At 38.8% G+C, this 16,959-nt stretch overlaps 3 protein-coding genes across 4 annotated transcripts; 1 reads left to right on the top strand and 2 right to left on the bottom strand.

The window, feature by feature from the left end:
• Positions 1-635: 635 nt before the first annotated feature.
• Positions 636-8,153, top strand: sycp1 (synaptonemal complex protein 1). Its single transcript, XM_053439718.1, has 35 exons — positions 636-764; positions 875-959; positions 1,047-1,090; positions 1,210-1,374; positions 1,478-1,545; positions 1,644-1,717; positions 1,809-1,867; positions 1,997-2,063; positions 2,185-2,258; positions 2,344-2,452; positions 2,666-2,760; positions 2,857-3,041; positions 3,133-3,200; positions 3,277-3,338; positions 3,430-3,546; positions 3,660-3,764; positions 3,866-3,960; positions 4,050-4,159; positions 4,216-4,223; positions 4,278-4,348; positions 4,431-4,512; positions 4,605-4,667; positions 4,752-4,814; positions 4,917-4,979; positions 5,078-5,194; positions 5,279-5,389; positions 5,471-5,563; positions 5,658-5,732; positions 5,813-5,899; positions 5,986-6,132; positions 6,342-6,395; positions 6,766-6,837; positions 6,927-7,034; positions 7,156-7,221; positions 7,323-8,153. Exons 1-35 carry the CDS (start codon positions 636-638, stop codon positions 7,455-7,457), a joined length of 3,126 nt encoding a protein of 1,041 aa, XP_053295693.1. The 3' UTR covers positions 7,458-8,153.
• Positions 7,554-9,393, bottom strand: si:ch211-105j21.9 (sialomucin core protein 24-like). 2 transcript variants are annotated; one of them, XM_053439729.1, is made up of 4 exons: positions 9,279-9,393; positions 8,385-8,876; positions 8,140-8,292; positions 7,554-8,053 (listed from the first exon to the last, which is right to left on the bottom strand). In XM_053439729.1, exons 2-4 carry the CDS (start codon positions 8,860-8,862, stop codon positions 7,926-7,928), a joined length of 759 nt encoding a protein of 252 aa, XP_053295704.1. In that variant the 5' UTR covers positions 8,863-8,876; positions 9,279-9,393; the 3' UTR covers positions 7,554-7,925. The 2 variants fall into 2 exon arrangements, with proteins under 2 accessions (XP_053295704.1, XP_053295713.1); XM_053439738.1 differs by having other exon boundaries at positions 8,385-8,871; positions 9,279-9,369.
• Positions 9,394-9,770: 377 nt separating this feature from the next.
• On the bottom strand, positions 9,771-16,647 carry slc5a8l (solute carrier family 5 member 8, like). Its single transcript, XM_053439233.1, has 15 exons — positions 16,294-16,647; positions 15,865-15,930; positions 15,647-15,698; positions 15,024-15,091; positions 14,590-14,744; positions 13,757-13,897; positions 13,540-13,669; positions 13,359-13,447; positions 13,037-13,149; positions 11,546-11,613; positions 11,376-11,462; positions 11,116-11,279; positions 10,577-10,680; positions 10,365-10,450; positions 9,771-10,273 (listed from the first exon to the last, which is right to left on the bottom strand). Exons 1-15 carry the CDS (start codon positions 16,645-16,647, stop codon positions 10,178-10,180), a joined length of 1,773 nt encoding a protein of 590 aa, XP_053295208.1. The 3' UTR covers positions 9,771-10,177.
• Positions 16,648-16,959: the final 312 nt, after the last annotated feature.

The following is a 16,959-nucleotide window of genomic DNA, read 5'->3' as shown; positions in this document are numbered from 1 at the left end:
CGGGAGAATAACGTCGTCACAGCCGAAGCCCGGTGTTTTAATTTGTCCGTCTGTCGTTTTATCTTTGTTTTATAAGAAGTTTTCGAATTTAGCTAACGTGCTAGCTCCGCATGCTACATCCCGGTACATTAGCCTGCTAAACCGAATTAGCATTAGCAAGTTGAAAACCAGTCAGGTGAGTGGGTGAAGTCAAATCCTGTCCTCTCTGACATTATCATTATATTTATTAAACTAAATTTGTTTTTCTTTGGATAGAGAGTTATCCATACTAGCTTCAAAGCTAATTCAACTAATAAATTGCTACAAATTAGCTTCTCTACAGTAGTTAACATACTTGTCTTCACTATTTGATGCCATTTTAAACTTGTTTTCAATCTTGCTGCACAACATTTATTAAACAGATGTTTATACTTATGCTTATAAAAAGCAGAAACTTTCTCTGTCGTCAAATATCTGGTGACTTTTTTACCTTCAATACCAAGAAAAATGGTGATTAGTTGAGTGTTTGAATCACAAACAAACGTCTAATAGAATATGTTTACAAGGTTTTATTCATATTTATATTGTGTGTTATAGATGTGCATACTTCCTCCATGTCTGCTAACTACTGTGTATTACTGTGTGGTGCTTTCAGGATGGAGCGAGACCGAGCTTTTAACTTCAAACTGCTGGTGCCGCCCCGGGTGAGCGCCGGACAGGTGTCTGCTGTGAGGCCTCAGGAGGCTGTGGACAAGTGCGGGGATTTCATGAATACATTACAGCAGGTGAGCTGAAAGACTCTTTACACTTGTGAGCGGAAGGCTTTCATGTATGGAGTCAGCTTAACGTAAAAGAGGTGACTAATATATCTATAATTGTTGTTTTTTTCCTCTAGGAGTACAGTACCTACTTTGACAAAGGGCAAAAGATGGCTTTTCCCGATACTAGTATGGTGACACCAACTAAACCCACCAGACAAGGTGTTACACAACACTGTAAATATAATTTCAACGCAATTAACTGGTTGTTGTTCATGTTGTAAATTTGTTAATTTCTCTCCCCAAAAGACTTTTACAAGATGAAAGTTGTGCCACCGATGGAAAAAGATGAGGTAATATTTTCATTGTATACGGAAAAGATAAATATGAGGAGAAATATGTACTTGGCTTCTACAACAGTTTTATTCTAGAGTACCTCAGTTTACTTCCCATCATTGTGATTGTTCCCCAGGATAAGAGTAATCCTGGACAGCTCTATACCAAGCTGCTTGATGAAGTTGATAAAATCAAGGACTGGAAGGTCAAAGTGGATTCTGACACAGTACAGAAGGAAAGAAGACTCCAAGAAAACAAAAGAACAATAGAAACTCAGCGCAAGGCCATTCAGGACTTACAGGTGTGTGTCTTTCTGTCATACGTGCAGATCTTTTTAACAGCATATTAAAACCCCTTTTGAAATATGTATGGTGTTATCTGTTGTGTGTGTCCTGTTTTTACAGTTTGGTAATGAAAGTCTCAGTTTAAAGCTGGAGGAGCAGATCGGTGAAAATGAGGATTTGAGGAACAAGTATGGGTTTTGATATATGTGACAGCCAGATTTTTAAATATGTATGACAATATAATTAATTTAGTGTTTTATTCATAACAAATTCATGTTAAATGCAGAAACAACGCAACCAGGAACCTATGTAACATACTGAAGGACACCTTTCAGCGGTCAACTGAGAAAATGCATCTCTGTAAGTAAAAAGACCCGCCCATATACATGTCTGACATATTGCTAAGGTGCAGAAAATACTGACATTTTATACCAACATTTATATTTTGTAGTTGAATCTGAAAGAGAAGAAACTCATCAGCTCTTTCTGGAAAACAGTGAAAGTGTTCAGGTAAAACGCATCTACATTTGTCATGATAAAGTATTTATATAAATGATTTTTTGTTTGAAATGAGCTTGTAAAGCGGTTGGTTAAGAGGTTTGCCGGCCAGTTTGCAAGTAATGTTTTTTTTTTCTGTAGAAACTGATTGGAGTATTCGAGAACCTCTGCATCCGAGTAGAAGCTGATCAACAAGAATTGCACAAAGGTATGATTTTCATCGCAGCTAACCAGAATCCTAAAACATTTGAGTTCTTAAAATTTATTATAATTTAATCCTGAAATAACATCGAAGACTAAATCTTTATAATAATTGTATCTTCTCCCAGTGAAAGAAGGCTTGCTGCAGTTTGAAGAACTCAAAGTGAAATATTGTCAAGAATACAACATGAAAGAGGAAGAGGTTTGTGAAAAAAAGAGATTAATGTATTTTGGAACTGGACAACTATCTTTGAAACAAGACTTGAAGGATGATGTTGCATTGACAGGTTGCAGAGCTTCAAACACAACTTAAGAATAAGGAAAATGAAGTACAAAAAATCCTGCTTGACCTGAAGGAAGCCCAGCAGCAGGGCAAACAACTTCAGGAGGCCACAAGTAAGATCATGATTAGATAAGATAAGGTTTTTGTAGCTGGTGACAATTTTGTGTGCAGGGTCTCAGGACCATTGTTTAACTGCTTATTAAAATGAAAGAAATAAATATATCAATCCACTGAACACCACGTGAATTCCACTGCTCTTTTAAGTCAAGTTCAGTTTAGAGGATTATTAGTAATTATGTCATATCCAGTAATTACTGCTCTTACAGATCAACAAAATGAACTTCTGAAAAGCTCAGCAGCCGAACTGAAATCTCTTCTTCAAAAGCTGCAAACAGCCGAGCATCAGCGTGAAGAAACTCAGGTGAGTAGGTTGAGATTGTTGTGATTTTCAGTGGAACTTGGCTCTGTTCTGCTGTGTTCTGTCGGCGTTTATTGACACATTATTACTCTCTAAAAGAAAAATCACGAAGCCACTGCTGCAGCACTGAAACAGAGTAAAGATGAATGTGCTCAGATCATCCAAAGCAAAGACTTAAGCTTGCAGGAGCTGGAGACAGTTAAAATTCAACAAGCTGAGAAGCTGGAGAAGATTCAGACAACCGTTGAAGAGCTACAGAGTTCATTGGCCTTAGAGATGTGGAGGTATGTTAACTTCTGAAAACTTCATATTTTTTGCACAAAATACAATGTTTACTTGTATCATTAAATTCTTTGTTTTTGACGCATTTTCAAGGGCTCAAGAGCTTGAGGAGAAACTCATGGCAAACAACGAGGAACTAGAGATAAGGAGTGTCGTTTCACGTATGTCCCACCGTGTGAAATATGTGTTTTATGTGATACTCTGTCCAGATGAACAAAACATTTTCTTACTCAACAGGTGAGTCCAAGGAGCAGAATGTTGAGAAAGACGGGCAGATCCAAATCCTTGAAAATGAACTGGTAAAGAGTCTATTGAGGAAGTGTCTATACCCTTTATTCATTTGCAATATAAACATTGCTGAAAAGACAACATGTATATTGTTGTTCCTAGGACATAAAATTAAAGTCCATTGAGTCCATGAAGAATAAGGTTAACGTAACTGAAGTCAGAGTGGTGGAACTGTCCGCTGAGCTTTCAAAGAAAACTGAAGAAGTTCAGCTATTTAAGGTGAAATAAAAAACTTTATCGCAGAAAAAAAAAATTGTTTATTCAACTGCCTGATGTAGATTCCTTACAGATACCTTGATTTAATGTACATTATATGGCTTTTATTGCTGCAGAGTGAATTGGAGATGGCCTCTGCTGAAAACCATCTACTGAAGAAGGCTTGTCAAGCTGCTGAAAAAGCACAAGAAGATTTAAAGAGGAAATCCACTGTGACTGAGGTTTTTATTCAGTTTTCATTTTCTTGCTCCGCTTTTGGGAAATTTGTTTTTATCATAAAAAAGTGTCGGTGATATTGTGTGTCTTTTTCTAATACCCTCAGCTCAAAGTGCAGGAGCTTGAGGGGCATTTGTTTACTGAGAAGAAGAAAAATAAAGACGAGACGGAGCAACTGAGGAAAGAAGCCACAAACCACAAGTGAGTTCATAACATCCAGCCAGTCCCTAACGTCAGCTCATAGAATATTAAATTAAACTGTCTAATGTTTATCTTATGTCATTTTAAAGAGCAAAGTATGAAGAGCTGTTATCTAACTTTGATGAGCTTCAGTCTGAGAAGATGTTCATTCAGCAGCAGTTTGAGTTTGGATCGTCTAATGCGAAAGCTACTGAGGCAAGTCTTCATTAATTATCCATTCAAATATGATTTTCATGAGTCCATTATTATGTGTAGATGTTTGGGTTTAATGTTGGATTGTTTTATTTATTTGTTACTTATAACTTCTGATTGATCAGGAGAGTGAGGAGAAGGCTGCAAAGCTCACAAAGGAAATTCAAAGACTTGAAGAAGAAAACGTATCTTTACAGTGAGTTCACAGGTTAGGAACAAAAGTGTTTTTTGAGCATGTGTAGTTTTGAAGATTAAAAATTCCATCTTTTGTTAAATAGCGAGGAAGTAAAGTCCGTTAATACCAGATTCCAAAGGAAATGTCAAGAAACTGAGACGCTGGAGAAGAAAATTGAAGAAAACGTAAGATTGTTAACAAGAATAAGAATCAATTCACAAACAACGTTAAAGTGTTCTCAAAGTACTAAACAATGATTTTTGCTTTTTGTGTTTAGTGTGAACTTCTGCAGGACGAAGTTACAGAAAAACAAAAACTGATCAAAACTGTGGAAGCAAAGGTGATTTAAAAATACTGAAATGTTTAAATGTTTTTATTATTTTTGAACTTTTCAGGAACCAACAAGAAATATTTTGTTTTTCAGTTGTTCAATTTCCAGAGAAAGATTGAAGTTAAACAAAAAGCCCAGGAGGAATATCAGAAAGAGGTTTGTGATAAATGTCAAACTGTAGATATATAACCCTTGATAAAAGTTTCATGTTTATTTAGCTTTAAAGTTTGTATCTATCTGTACACTTGTATCTTTCAGAATAAAATGCTTAAGAAACAAATTGCAAAGGAGATCACAAAATCCAGTCAGCTTGAAAATGTGGTATGGCTATGTTTTAAATTTTCCAGTTCGTAATATTCATATCGAAGATTTTAATGAACATTGCCTTGTTAAATTGACATGCATACTTTTGTCTTTAGATCAGTGATCTTCAGGATGAGTCCCTTAGCCTTAAAAAACAGAACGAAGAAGACCAACAGGAGTTGCTCAAGGATCTTGAGAATAAATCAACCTTCACAGCAGAGCTTGAGAATGAGGTTAGTTGAATAATGTGAAGTTATGTGCCACATTTTTAGCTGATTAGAATAAACAAAGAAGAATAAGGGCATCTTGTCTCACAGGTACAGAAGCTCAAAGTAACAGCAGCAGAGGCCGCCAAGCACAAAGAGGAAGCAGAACTCAAGTGTCAACAGAAGATAGCAGATATGGTCGTTCTTATGGAGAAACATAAGGTAAAGCTATCATGTGACGTTTGTTGTGTCTGAAAAAGGTTCCTGACTGTCAGTTCCAAACAAGCGATTTGTCTTCATTAGAGCCAGTACGAGCGCATGGTTGAAGAAAAGGATGAAGAGCTCGAGGACAACAAGAAGAGGGAGTCGGGGGCTGTTGCCCAATCGAAATCCCTGGTATGAAGTAAAACACTTACATTTATATATGTCACAATGAGATAATTAATCAGTTGTATCCTAATATTTTCCAAAATTCATTTCTTAAAATAAGGAGTTGGATCTCTTGAAGCTTCAGACTGAAAAAGATGAACTCAAGAAAGAGCTGAAGACAGAAATAACAAAGAGGGTATGACTTGGTTAGAATCAATTTAATTTTTTTATTGTGAAAAGATAATGTTTTTGAGAAACACTTTATCTTGCCATCAGGAAAACCTGCAGAAGGAGCTCATTGATCTGAAGACAGAAATGTCATCAATGAAATTCACTCTGCTGTCAAAAGCAACGACCAAGCAGGTAGAGAGTGTGTCCAACTGCAAATATGCTACTGAGGATGTTTGTTTGTCATCACTTAACCAACCAAGTTATGTTCAAAATTCTAGTCACCTGCTTCAAACCGTAAACAAGACGGATGTTCAGAGACTCCAAAGGAAAGTGCTTCAAAGAGACACGTGTTCGACTTCTGCAGTACCAGGAGAACTCCCTCATACAGCAGAGACCATGGAAGTGCTGCCGTTCTGAAGAGCGTGGTGAGCTTCTAAAACGCTTGTCTCCTTTCAGGTATATTCTTTAATGTTGACCTGAGTTGGAAAATAACTCAGGTAATTTGTATTCATAAGCAGCTGTCAATGAGATTTTACCTGCCATGAACGGAAAACGTTCAGTTAAATACTGTGTATTGACTCACCTGTTAGTCATAATCATTCCATCATCACAATCAATGTTTTCTGTTTTCAAGGAACCTGACACTGAATCTCTCAGATCCTCATTCGGAACCACACCAAAGAAAAAGGTAGACACCAGTTAAATATCTGTCTAGTAATTCCAGAAATATTTGTCAATCAATATGTGGATGTAGCTCGAGAACTGTTCATTGTATCGGCTTCAAACTTGGAATGTGTACTATTAGGGCCCAAAGAAGTGTAGTGATGAATTTGGATTGATTTGGACTCATGATACATTCAATTAGGGCTGGGCAATTTGACTTCAAATCAATACCACAATTATTTCAAACTTTTACTTCAATTACGATTCATTAACAAGCTCTTTGTGCGGCAGCAATAGATTAATAAAGTAAATAGAGTGATTTAATTAAATTTTTATCTGTCTAGTTAAGAATACTATACATGATATTTCAAAATGATACTGATTTTGCATCGTAGGACTTTCACATGGACGACTCGAAACCCTCTAAAACTCTGACCTACAAGGTTGGCGGAGCATCAAAGATCAAAGTAATATACTGTATTATTCTGACATTTTCCCAAATGAATAAAAATGTCAGTGACCTTTGCTGACATTTACTCTGTGAATTCCCTTACAGTCCTACAGAATAAGAACGCCACCTTCTGATGAAAAAGCAGCGCGCTGGAAGAAGACTACCATCGAGCTCGACCCTAAGTCTGACAGCTCTGATCATAATGATCTTCTGGTGTGTGTTTTTTTTTAAATTTACAGAATCTTTCCATTAATGTATGAATTAATATTGGATTATCTGTGCAGGATCACCATAAGAGCTTATTTGCCCTGTTTCTCTTTTTTCTCTTTGACAGACCTTTGCAAACGAATCAGCAACTGTTTTTTCTGCTTCACACTGCAAACTCGACACCTTCAAAAAGGTAACACATTACTTATGGGTGTAGTGCTACTTAAAAATGATCTTTATGCATGAAAAACATAAATAAGAACTATTTTTTATCTGAACACTTGAACGATTCAGAGCCCGGTCACTCATAAGTCACCAGGGAACTTCCTGAAGTTGGCTGCAATGAAGAGAATGAGAGATGCTGGTTGGACCGCAGTGACCAGCTGTGACAAGAAGAAGAAGAAGAACAGCGAGAAGATCTTTGCATAAGTACACAAGTTACATTTCAGATAAACTGTATTAACATATACACAGGTTTTGTATAATATGCTTAAATAATTCTGTTAGGCATCAAATAGAAAGTGGTAATAATAATAATAATTTTATTTTCTTTACATTCGTTCAGGAAGTGTTGTTATGGTTAAACAGTGTTCTTGGGTTTTTAATATTCTATCCTTTTAACCTCTGATGTTACCTGATGCGTTACTGATGTTCTATGTTTAGTTTATATGGCTGGTATGGGGAGAGGTGTAGGAGTTATGTATTCAAATCTAAACATATATAAATCTGTTCTCGTTTTGATAGTGATATAAGTAAAGGTGTTCAAATAGATCAGCTCAGCTCTTGTTTGAATGACTTCCTCATTTTTTCCTTCCACATGAAGAAATTTATCTTCACATTGGTAGATGAGGAAACCTTGTTGTGTGAGGGTGACGTCTCAAACGGGGGTTAACTGTCTCAGTGAAGGAACTCGAGGCGAAACCGAGATTGGTCGTCTGGGGCTGCAGGTGCATTATCATCCATGGGATGGCCGTCATAAAGTCCTCCAGAGATTACGAGCGTGTCATCATCGGCTACGAAAGCATCTGTTGAAAATAAATGGGTATTATTACCTGCTAATGATACATAGAGTGGTTGGTATTGATCGTGCGATGAACAGGGAGCTCCTTACCCGCGCAGTCAGAGTTGTTTAAAGGCTGATGCAAGTATTGGGTTTTTTGTCTGCATCTTCGAAACATGAATACGACCAGGGACACGGCAAAAACTCCCAGTACCACGCTGAAGACAATCGTCAAGTTCTGTTCTGAAATGTTTAGTCTTAAACCTGGAAGCCCAGTGACAGACAAAGTGATAGAAGTTAATAAAGGCACGGATTAATCAAACTCTTACGATTAAAGAAAGGAACCTGATACGTACCTTGTGTGGTTGCGTCCACTGAATGTGAAGTCGTATTAACAGTGCGAGTTGAATTCGCGCTTGTAATTGCCGTAGTGTCAGGAGTCCTTGTGTAACCTGTTGTGGTCTCACTCGTGGGCACTGTCAACACAGTCGATGTTGGAGTGAGAGCAGCAGGCGTGCTGGTCGTCAGGGTGGTGCTGTTTGTCAGAGGAGCCAAGATGGTGGTTGACTGAGAAGTCTGCAGGTTGATTGTAGTTTGGTTGATTGTTTCATTGTTCCAGGTTGTGCTGCTGAACGCGGTTGTTGTGTTCTCATTCACTTTTGATGTAGAAGCTGTGTTTCCCGTGGTGTGCGATGACATCATTAATTCAGTTGTTTGTGTCATGTAGTCTGAGACAGAAGGTTTTGTTGTGAGGGAATGCCCTTCTACTGTTTGCACCGCAGCAAAAGAAATGGCCAGAAGGCAACAAGTCAAAACAGCAGAGAGGGTATCCATGTCAGAGTCCTAAACTGGGAAACAAAAACAACACGGGCTGAAAACCAGTCTAAGAGAAACACTGGAAATTCTGCTCTGGTAAAACATCTCTCTACATTATTGTATCAACATTCAGTTTAAAGAGTGAGTTTGTTCAATGGTGTCAAAACGCAGTGAAAACAAGTATTTACACCTGGTGCTTTGTGTAAGAAGATCTCATACTCAATTACTTTTACGTATGTGAAGCAGGAAACAACTTTACACACTAAACATGATTTGGTACAAAACAAGAAATTACACAACATTCAACTCTTATCTTCAGAGGAAACATTTCTAATCTCCCTCTCGTGTGAAGTAAGTATTAAGTACAAACTTGAGTTTAAAAGTAAATAACTTTTACACAGTTTATTCACTGATTTAAAAAGAATAAGGCTCACCTCTTGTCGTCACTTTGACTGAAAACAGTAACTTCTTTGACTTCCCTGGCTTCAGTGAGTCAGCCTCCGCGGCTGAAGAGTTGATTTGCTGGCATGGAGGCAGGTAAAAGTGGGCGGGGTCAGTGCTTTGCAAACTTCCTCTTTTGTGTGTTGCCATGGAGACAAAGGGCACGGCTCTAACCGAGATCAAAGCTCAATCTTTGTCCGTCTGTCGCTCCCTCTCTCCCTCTCTCTCTCTCTCTCTCTCTCGCTCTCTCTCTCTCTCTCTCTCTCTCGCTCCCTCTCTCTCCTCTCAAGTACATTTTGCATACCCAGAGTAGAATGAGCTGCTTTCTCAAAGCTATCACATACATACACGTTTACAGTCAACAAAATATACAAAATATTTATTAACAAGTACAATTTAAGTACAGGTTGTTGATTTGTGCTCAGACAAATCCGGATTATATAACCAGGAAATTAACAAATAGTCATAAACCGAACAACCGGGCAGCAATCATCATTTTCCAGTGAGTCAGAGTTAGCTTGAGGTGAAGCAATGCAGCTTTCACGGAGAACAATGGAAGAAAGGGCAGTGAGCCATATCACAGTGTGTCGTGTCTGTGCTACTTTAGGTGCCCTTTTCTTTATTGTCCTGATAACAGTTACAACATAATAAAACTCTTGATAATAATAAGGTTTTTTCATTTTAATTGCATTCTGTACAAGTTCAACTCTTCTTTTTCGACAACTTCTTTAATACAAAATCGAATTAATTATCTATATTCAGCAAAATGTTGAAAACATAAATATGCACAAACGAGTAGTGGATTTAATTTTCTTTCTTTTTTTTATCAGCACAATAAATGTAGAAAAATAAAACTGAAAATGTCTCCATGATGAACATTGAGGGAGCTTCGTTACAGCTTGGTGGACTTTTCAACTTGTCTCTTCAGATCGAAGTCGTCCGCGCTTATATGAAACTCTGTTGAATCCTTCTCTGTGACATCTGACACCTGTTGTGGGTCAAGAACATGAAGAAGCACATCAACACCACGACAGACACGGCTGTAGAGTTTCGAGAGACAATAAGAGACGTCGTCGTACCTTTGATTTATTGAAGAAGCTGAAGCAGATGAGGTCCTTGCTCCTCACAAACAGATCCGAGTTCAGCTTCTCTTGTTTACACCCACCTAAAAAATGCAGATTTATATGGCAGTAACTGTTATATAGTAGGTTATAACTTTAAACATTTACAGGAGAGCAGCTGTACGGTTCCTCTGCAGTGGAAGTCGAGGTGAAAGAAGGATATATCTCACCTGTGGCCATGCTCACCAGCAGACCAAACACCATTGTGGTCAGTGTGCCCAACGGACACAGGTAGAGGTAGGAGAGGGAGTACCAGGAGTCGGCCAGAGCTGGTCTGAAACTGATACACAGAGGAAAGTCTTCAAGTTTCCAGGTCAAACTATTCTTTTAACTTTATAACCATTATTGATGGTGATAACACTGTCAGTCTAGCAGCCACATAAGATCCAGTGACTGATCAGTTTTTCATGTTTGAACTATATATATGTGTATATACATTTAGAGGTTTTTTTGATCTTCTCTTAGTGTAAAAACATGTTTTCCCTCTGGAGCTGTTCTTGTCAGATTCAGCATTTATCTGGAAGTATATTTAAAGAGTACAAAAGTTTAATTCTGGAACACAGTCCAGAAAAGCAGTGGTTAGTGAAATGTATTTTCAGATGTAATTCTAAGTGTTTTGATATGAGGTCAGTATTAACTTACTAACCGTGACTATATCATTAGTTGGAATATGATCAGATGAAGCTTTGTTTTCTGGAGCATGACTCACTCAGGCTGTCCGGTGGTCAAGGGAGCCATGGTTGAAGCGTTGAAGCAGCCCACAGTGGTGACAGGGAGAGGAATCGTCTTCTCCTCTGACGGTGGGTAGACCTGGCCTCCGATCCCCACCCACAGAGTCAACACCAGACCAATGATCATTCCCAGTAATCCTCCCTGAAAGGTAAACACACACATTTTTCCTAAATCAAAAACGTCTTTCTGATGTCAGAGGGTTCATATGTTGTGGTAAATACTCAAGTAGATACCGACCACTGAATTTGTTGTTCGGAAAAGCATGCCCAGCAGGTAGAGACCGAGAAGAGGTCCGCTGATCATGCCAAATATGGACAGAGCTGCCTGAAAATAGACAATTGTGTGAAGAATTGTAGTTCCTCGCATTCACCCTGGGGTGGGGCTGTAGAGCAGTAAATGAGTGTTACCTGCAGAACACTTCCCATCAGAGAGGCAACTCCAGCCATTCCGATACACACGACTCCAAAGAACACACCTTTGGAGATGCAAATTATAGATGTAACTATAAAACTGAAATCAAAGGAACAATCTAATCACAACTTCAAATGTCTACACATGAAAATGACAATTCAACTTTGTATCTGAGTCATACATATTTAGATTTTCTCTTTTAGAGATAATTTGTGATTAATGCAACCAATGTTTGAGTTTTTCCAGGTGGATGGTGCAGCAGTTTTTTTATTTTAAATTGAAATCACTATTCTGCATAAACTTAATCCAACATTCATAATTCTTGATTTACAAAAGCCTTAAATATTTCTTCTTTTCTTTGGGCATATCTGCAGTAATCCTAGTTATCTAAACAACTGCATGTTGTCAGGAGACAGTACATTCTTAGCCATTAGTAGGCGTGTTGTGACAGTGCTGTGTGTCCAGGAATCTGTCTAAATCCTTTTTCTCCTTTTTTAGTAGAGTTGAAGTGCCAGAAACAATTCTGGTTCATATAGATTTGCTAGAATGATCATGAAACAGGTTTTTAATTGGATTTCATTTGGTATTCTGTCACTTTATTTTACACAAATATTTCCTTGAATTATTACCTGTGTAAGACTAACAACATTATTGTATTTTGTAAAAACACCATACAAACCCAAATGTCAGTCTTACACAACAAAGAGTGCAGCATTATTTCCCTGAGGCTGTATTGTGAGATAAATGCAGAAGTCGGCCATGTTCTTGGTCTCAGCCTATCTCAGGTTCATTGAACTTCTGTGTTCCTGCTCGCACATGTTTGTCTCATTTAATCTACCTGATTGAGACAGTAACTGTTTTTGCTTTGGGTCCTGCAAAGTCTGTCTGTCTTCGAGTGTGCGTTTTTGTAATGAACTAGATTTTGTTATTTGTCTTTGATTATGTTCTAAATTGTGTAGCGGAAATGTTCAGCTAATTATTCACAAGATAAGATAAGGTTAAATGGCAGTGGAACACTTCCGTCACCGTAAATTCAATCATGCTGCACCCCATTGCAAACACTGACAGATATCAGTCCTCTTAATATGCCAGATTTTTCATCAAGATCCATGAAATATTTCCTGGGAAACAACCTATCACACTACTTTAAAGAAAGTGGGGAAAAATCCTGGATCTTCGTAAAAATGTATTGGTTTCTTTCGTGGCTCATGTCCCATCTTTCCACAGAGTTATGTGGAAATCTGTTGAGGATTTTTTGCGTAACCCTGCTGACTAGCAAACCAACTAAGCCACGAACAAACAGACAGATCGTAAAAACGTAACCTTCTTGGAGGTAATATAATCTTGGTCTCTACTGAGAAGTGTATGTTGTAATCTAAGGCGATTACAGCATTTATTCATAACAATAGTTAACTCTCTTTCTCTTTCAATTCTCTATTGTACATTTTTTTTGCTTTCATTCTGGCGGCCATCAGAACACAACTTACTCAGACCCATGTTCATCCAGGTGACTTGTTTCTCTGTGAGGTTTTTGCACACTGGGAGGATGAAGTCTTCCACAGTGACGGCAACCAGGGCGTTAATGCTGGAAGACACGGTGCTGGAAAACAAATGGATTCATTTAAGATGAATTGAAATAGTAGATTAGATTAATATCATGTTGTTTAGTACTCAAGTGATGATTCAGTTGTTGCTCAAACACTATCTCCTTACAGCTGAAGCTTAACTTCTACTGTATTTTCCTTTTCAACACAGCATTCCTGACTTTGTTGTGAAATAATACAGTTGCCTTTCCTCCCCAGGCCTCACCTCAGAGTCCCGCTGTATGCAGCAGCCACAAACAAACCAGGGATTCCAGGGTAGATCGCCAAAATATCCATCACAAGGTAGGGCAGCAGCTGGTTTGCAGACACAAACCATTTTACTGTTAACTTTTTTTTTAACTCAACGTACAGCAGGATGGCCGTGTGATGGGGAGTAAAGAGACTACCTGGTCGGGGGTGCTTATATCACCGTTTAGGAGAGGGTCACATTTCTTGTAAATGGAATACATGGTGAGGCCAGAAAACACAGCCAGACTCACAGTTAACCACAGGCCGATCATGTTCAAGTACAATGACCTGAGAGAGGAAAGAGAAGAACCTGTCAGTGCACGAACCCTTGGCTCACAGTCTGTGTGATTCTGTACTGTGTAATGGAACGCTCACGTCTTGGCATGGCCCAAGGTTTTGCAGGAGATGTAGCGCTGCACCTGGGACTGGTTGATGGCGTAGATGGACACCCACATGATGCTGCCTCCGACCACAATGGTCCAGAAGGTGTGTCGCTTCAGAGGATCTGGGTCAAAGCTGTAGTGAAGATCAACGACACAAGGGAACACGGAAAAATACTTTGAGGGACATTATACCATAAACTTATAATGTAAATCATATAACTTAAAAACGTGGAAAGTCATTTTTAAGGTTTTCACCCCTGCCTGTTGGTTTGTTCGTCAGCAGGATTACACTTAGACTACAGAATGGAATTCCACTAAGCTTGGCAGAAGGATTGGAAATAGCCCAAGAAAGCACCCATTACATTTTGGAGCAGATCCAGGACTTTACTTTCTTTTACTTTCTTCAACATTTCGAGTTAGGAGGTTATTTGACTTTTACATCTATTCCTCAGGAAATAATTGATGATTCTTGATGAAAACATCTGGCGTAGTTTGGGTGACTGATATCTACGATTGTGATCAATTTGGTGCAGATCCAAATAAAAATGCGTGTGTAGTGAATTTATGTGTGGTTTCAAAAGGGGAGCGCTGGGCCTTGGTGAAGGTTTACGCTCTACTGAGTTCCATTCTGGTTAATATTCAGTTTTTTTATTATAATGAGTGCAGACAAGTTGCGTAACAGGGAATAATAAAAAAAGTTAGATGCACTTTGTTTCCCTGTGTCTGCAAATTCATAAGACACTCTGATTCATGAAGCCCCACCTGTCTTATATTGTAATTACTTTGAAACAAACTAAAACAATAACTAACTGCTGGTGCACTTACTCAAACGCCTCCAGTCGGCCTCCTTCGCCGGCATCTTCCCAGATCTTGGTCAGGCCTCCCTGCAGCACGGCTCCTCTGGCTATAACAGCCACAAACCCCGACAGCATGATCACCATCTGGACAACATCTGTCCAGATCACTGCTTTCAGGCCGCCCTGAGAATATATCCATGTAAGAGAGTTGAGTATTTACATGCACTTTCGTGAAATACATCATGTGTATAAGTGTGCATCATCATGCAGAAAATGGTTTTAGTTTCAGTAACAACAAACTGCTGCAGGTGGATGATTTAAAACTGCTCATTTAAAACCTCGATGTTTTTGAGATGGAAGTATACTTGGACTGGATTGTTGTCTTGATGTGAAAACAGTCATGATGCACAGATTATGTATTTAATCCAATAAATCATATTCTGTCAAATGTACAGTACAAACCAAAGTGCAGTAGAGGATGCAGACCGCTCCTGTCGCCACCAGCACTCCCCACAGGTTCAGTCCAGTGACTAATCAGGAAATAAAATCTCATTATTCAGATATTAAAATGATGTATATAACTTTGCTTTATTACAAGAACACAAGTAGAACACATCTTTTTTAGGTTTAACTATGTGTATAAGAGAGAAATGAAAAATACAGGCTCAGGTAAGGGTGAGTAAGATTTGTTGTTGTAAATGGACTTAAATAAATCTGCATGAGGAATTCAAAATTTGACATGTGTAGAAAAGATTTGTGAAAGAGAACTTCGGACTCAAATAAGAAAGATAATAATAAGAACTTAACACGACCTTCCATTGCCTCTGTTTTACCCTCTAAGTGATTATTTATCATAGATGTAGCCAAAATCCCAATCACACTGTCTCTAACTTATGATATGAAATGGTTTTATACAAATATGAATCTTTTCTATGCATGTACAACCATGGGTTTCCCTAACCCTTTACTTAACAGGTTAAAAGGGTTTGGGATTGTGTGTGAACATTAGGAGCTTATAAAAACAAGGAAAAGTAAGAAGTAGTGAAAGTTTTCTCTTGTTTTTTGAGCTGTTGTCGTCACCGTACTTTGATTTAGTGCGAGAGCTGGAGCGTAGATGACTAAACCGGTGTACAGCACCTGGAAGAAGATACCAGCATTAGCTGATTAGACAGAAGCACAACAAGCATGTGATTCATATTCAAGAATCCATCTTACATAAAGTCAAACGGAAAGAGGCAGCTGCTGTTTACCATGTTAGATTAACCATTTTAATCATCTGAATGGTTTTGTTTGTGCTAGTTACCGTTTGTGAGATGTACATCGACGTCCCAATTATCCGGATGGGCCGACTGAAGCGCAGCCCCAGGTACTAGAAATACAAGAGAGAATTAGATCATCAAGCATCTTTAAAAAGATGGATTATGTTGTTTGCATCCACTGCTTGAATCCATATCTACAGAAGATTAAAGCTGTTTGTTTCTTTGTTTTTGTTTCTTACTGTTTTTACTTCACACTTATGTAGAAAATACTTTTATAGCAGTTGGATTCAGTTCCGGCCCCATGAGCCTTTTTATCACCGCAAACAAGAGATGATTCATCTGCAGCCTGTGTCGTGTTCCTAAAGAGCATGCTTGCATTATTGGGTTATATATTATATGAAAGTGATTATGTGCTGCATGTGTCTTCCAGCCTCTGAGCCATTAAAATGATTTAGATGTCTGTGATGTCTCACCTCGTAGGTGCTGGTTATCCCCAGTCGGTAAAAAAGCGGGACAAAGAGCTCAGCGGTGACGACAGACATGATGGCATAGGAGAAGCCGAAGAGCCAGAAGGCCGATCCAAACCGGTAAGCCTCAGTTGGTGTGCCGATGACCGTGATCCCCGACATGAAGCTGGCGGTGAGGGACATGGCGACCGGCACAGCTGTCATCTGCCGTCCACCCAACAAGAACTCTTCGCTGCTGGTCTCCTTGCGGCCTCGGATGGCCTGGAAGAGACCGATGCCGGCCGCCGCCAAGATTGTGCCAGCAAACACCACATAGTCCCACACTGAGAAGGTATCCACAGGACCACCTGTACCAACCATGGTGAGTTCAGTAGAAGAAGCTTCCTTGTGCAGCGTCGATTCAAGAGGATTCCTCTATTATGCAATCTTGCTAATGTTTAATGTTCTTCCCTCTGAATTGTCCTGCAATTGCTCTCAAGTCCAGTTGTTCATGAGCCAAAAGAAAAATACAGCCTGAAGACAACGGAAAAAATAAGCTGTTCAGCTCGTCTCAGAATCTGTCGACTGCTGGACACCAATCTGGGTCATTCATCTTAAACGTTCTCTTCAAACCTTCAGGAAAGAAAGAACAATCCATTCCTTTTTTTTCCCGTCATCTGCTAGTTTAGAGTA

This window comes from Pleuronectes platessa, chromosome 2 (assembly GCF_947347685.1).
Source record: "Pleuronectes platessa chromosome 2, fPlePla1.1, whole genome shotgun sequence".
NCBI classification, from domain to species: Eukaryota; Metazoa; Chordata; class Actinopteri; order Pleuronectiformes; family Pleuronectidae; genus Pleuronectes; species Pleuronectes platessa.
Note: the sequence above shows the minus strand (reverse complement) of the source record. Positions and strands in the feature narration are given on the sequence as shown.

Bases quoted from the DNA above. Each gene is read 5' to 3' on its own strand.
- si:ch211-105j21.9 (XM_053439729.1), bottom strand. From the start codon at position 8,862: ATGGATACCCTCTCTGCTGTTTTGACTTGTTGCCTTCTGGCCATTTCT. The intron at 8,293-8,384 runs GTACGTATCAGG...CTGGGCTTCCAG, and splicing joins AGTGGACGCAACCACACAAG to GTTTAAGACTAAACATTTCA. The intron at 8,054-8,139 runs GTAAGGAGCTCC...TATTTTCAACAG, and splicing joins AAACAACTCTGACTGCGCGG to ATGCTTTCGTAGCCGATGAT.
- sycp1 (XM_053439718.1), top strand. From the start codon at position 636: ATGGAGCGAGACCGAGCTTTTAACTTCAAACTGCTGGTGCCGCCCCGG. The intron at 5,900-5,985 runs GTAGAGAGTGTG...TCAAAATTCTAG, and splicing joins CAAAAGCAACGACCAAGCAG to TCACCTGCTTCAAACCGTAA. The intron at 6,133-6,341 runs GTGAGCTTCTAA...TCTGTTTTCAAG, and splicing joins CTGCCGTTCTGAAGAGCGTG to GAACCTGACACTGAATCTCT.
- slc5a8l (XM_053439233.1), bottom strand. From the start codon at position 16,647: ATGGTTGGTACAGGTGGTCCTGTGGATACCTTCTCAGTGTGGGACTAT. The intron at 13,670-13,756 runs GTGAGCGTTCCA...TTCCTCTCTCAG, and splicing joins ACCTTGGGCCATGCCAAGAC to GTCATTGTACTTGAACATGA. The intron at 11,463-11,545 runs GTAACACTCATT...GTCTATTTTCAG, and splicing joins TGATGGGAAGTGTTCTGCAG to GCAGCTCTGTCCATATTTGG.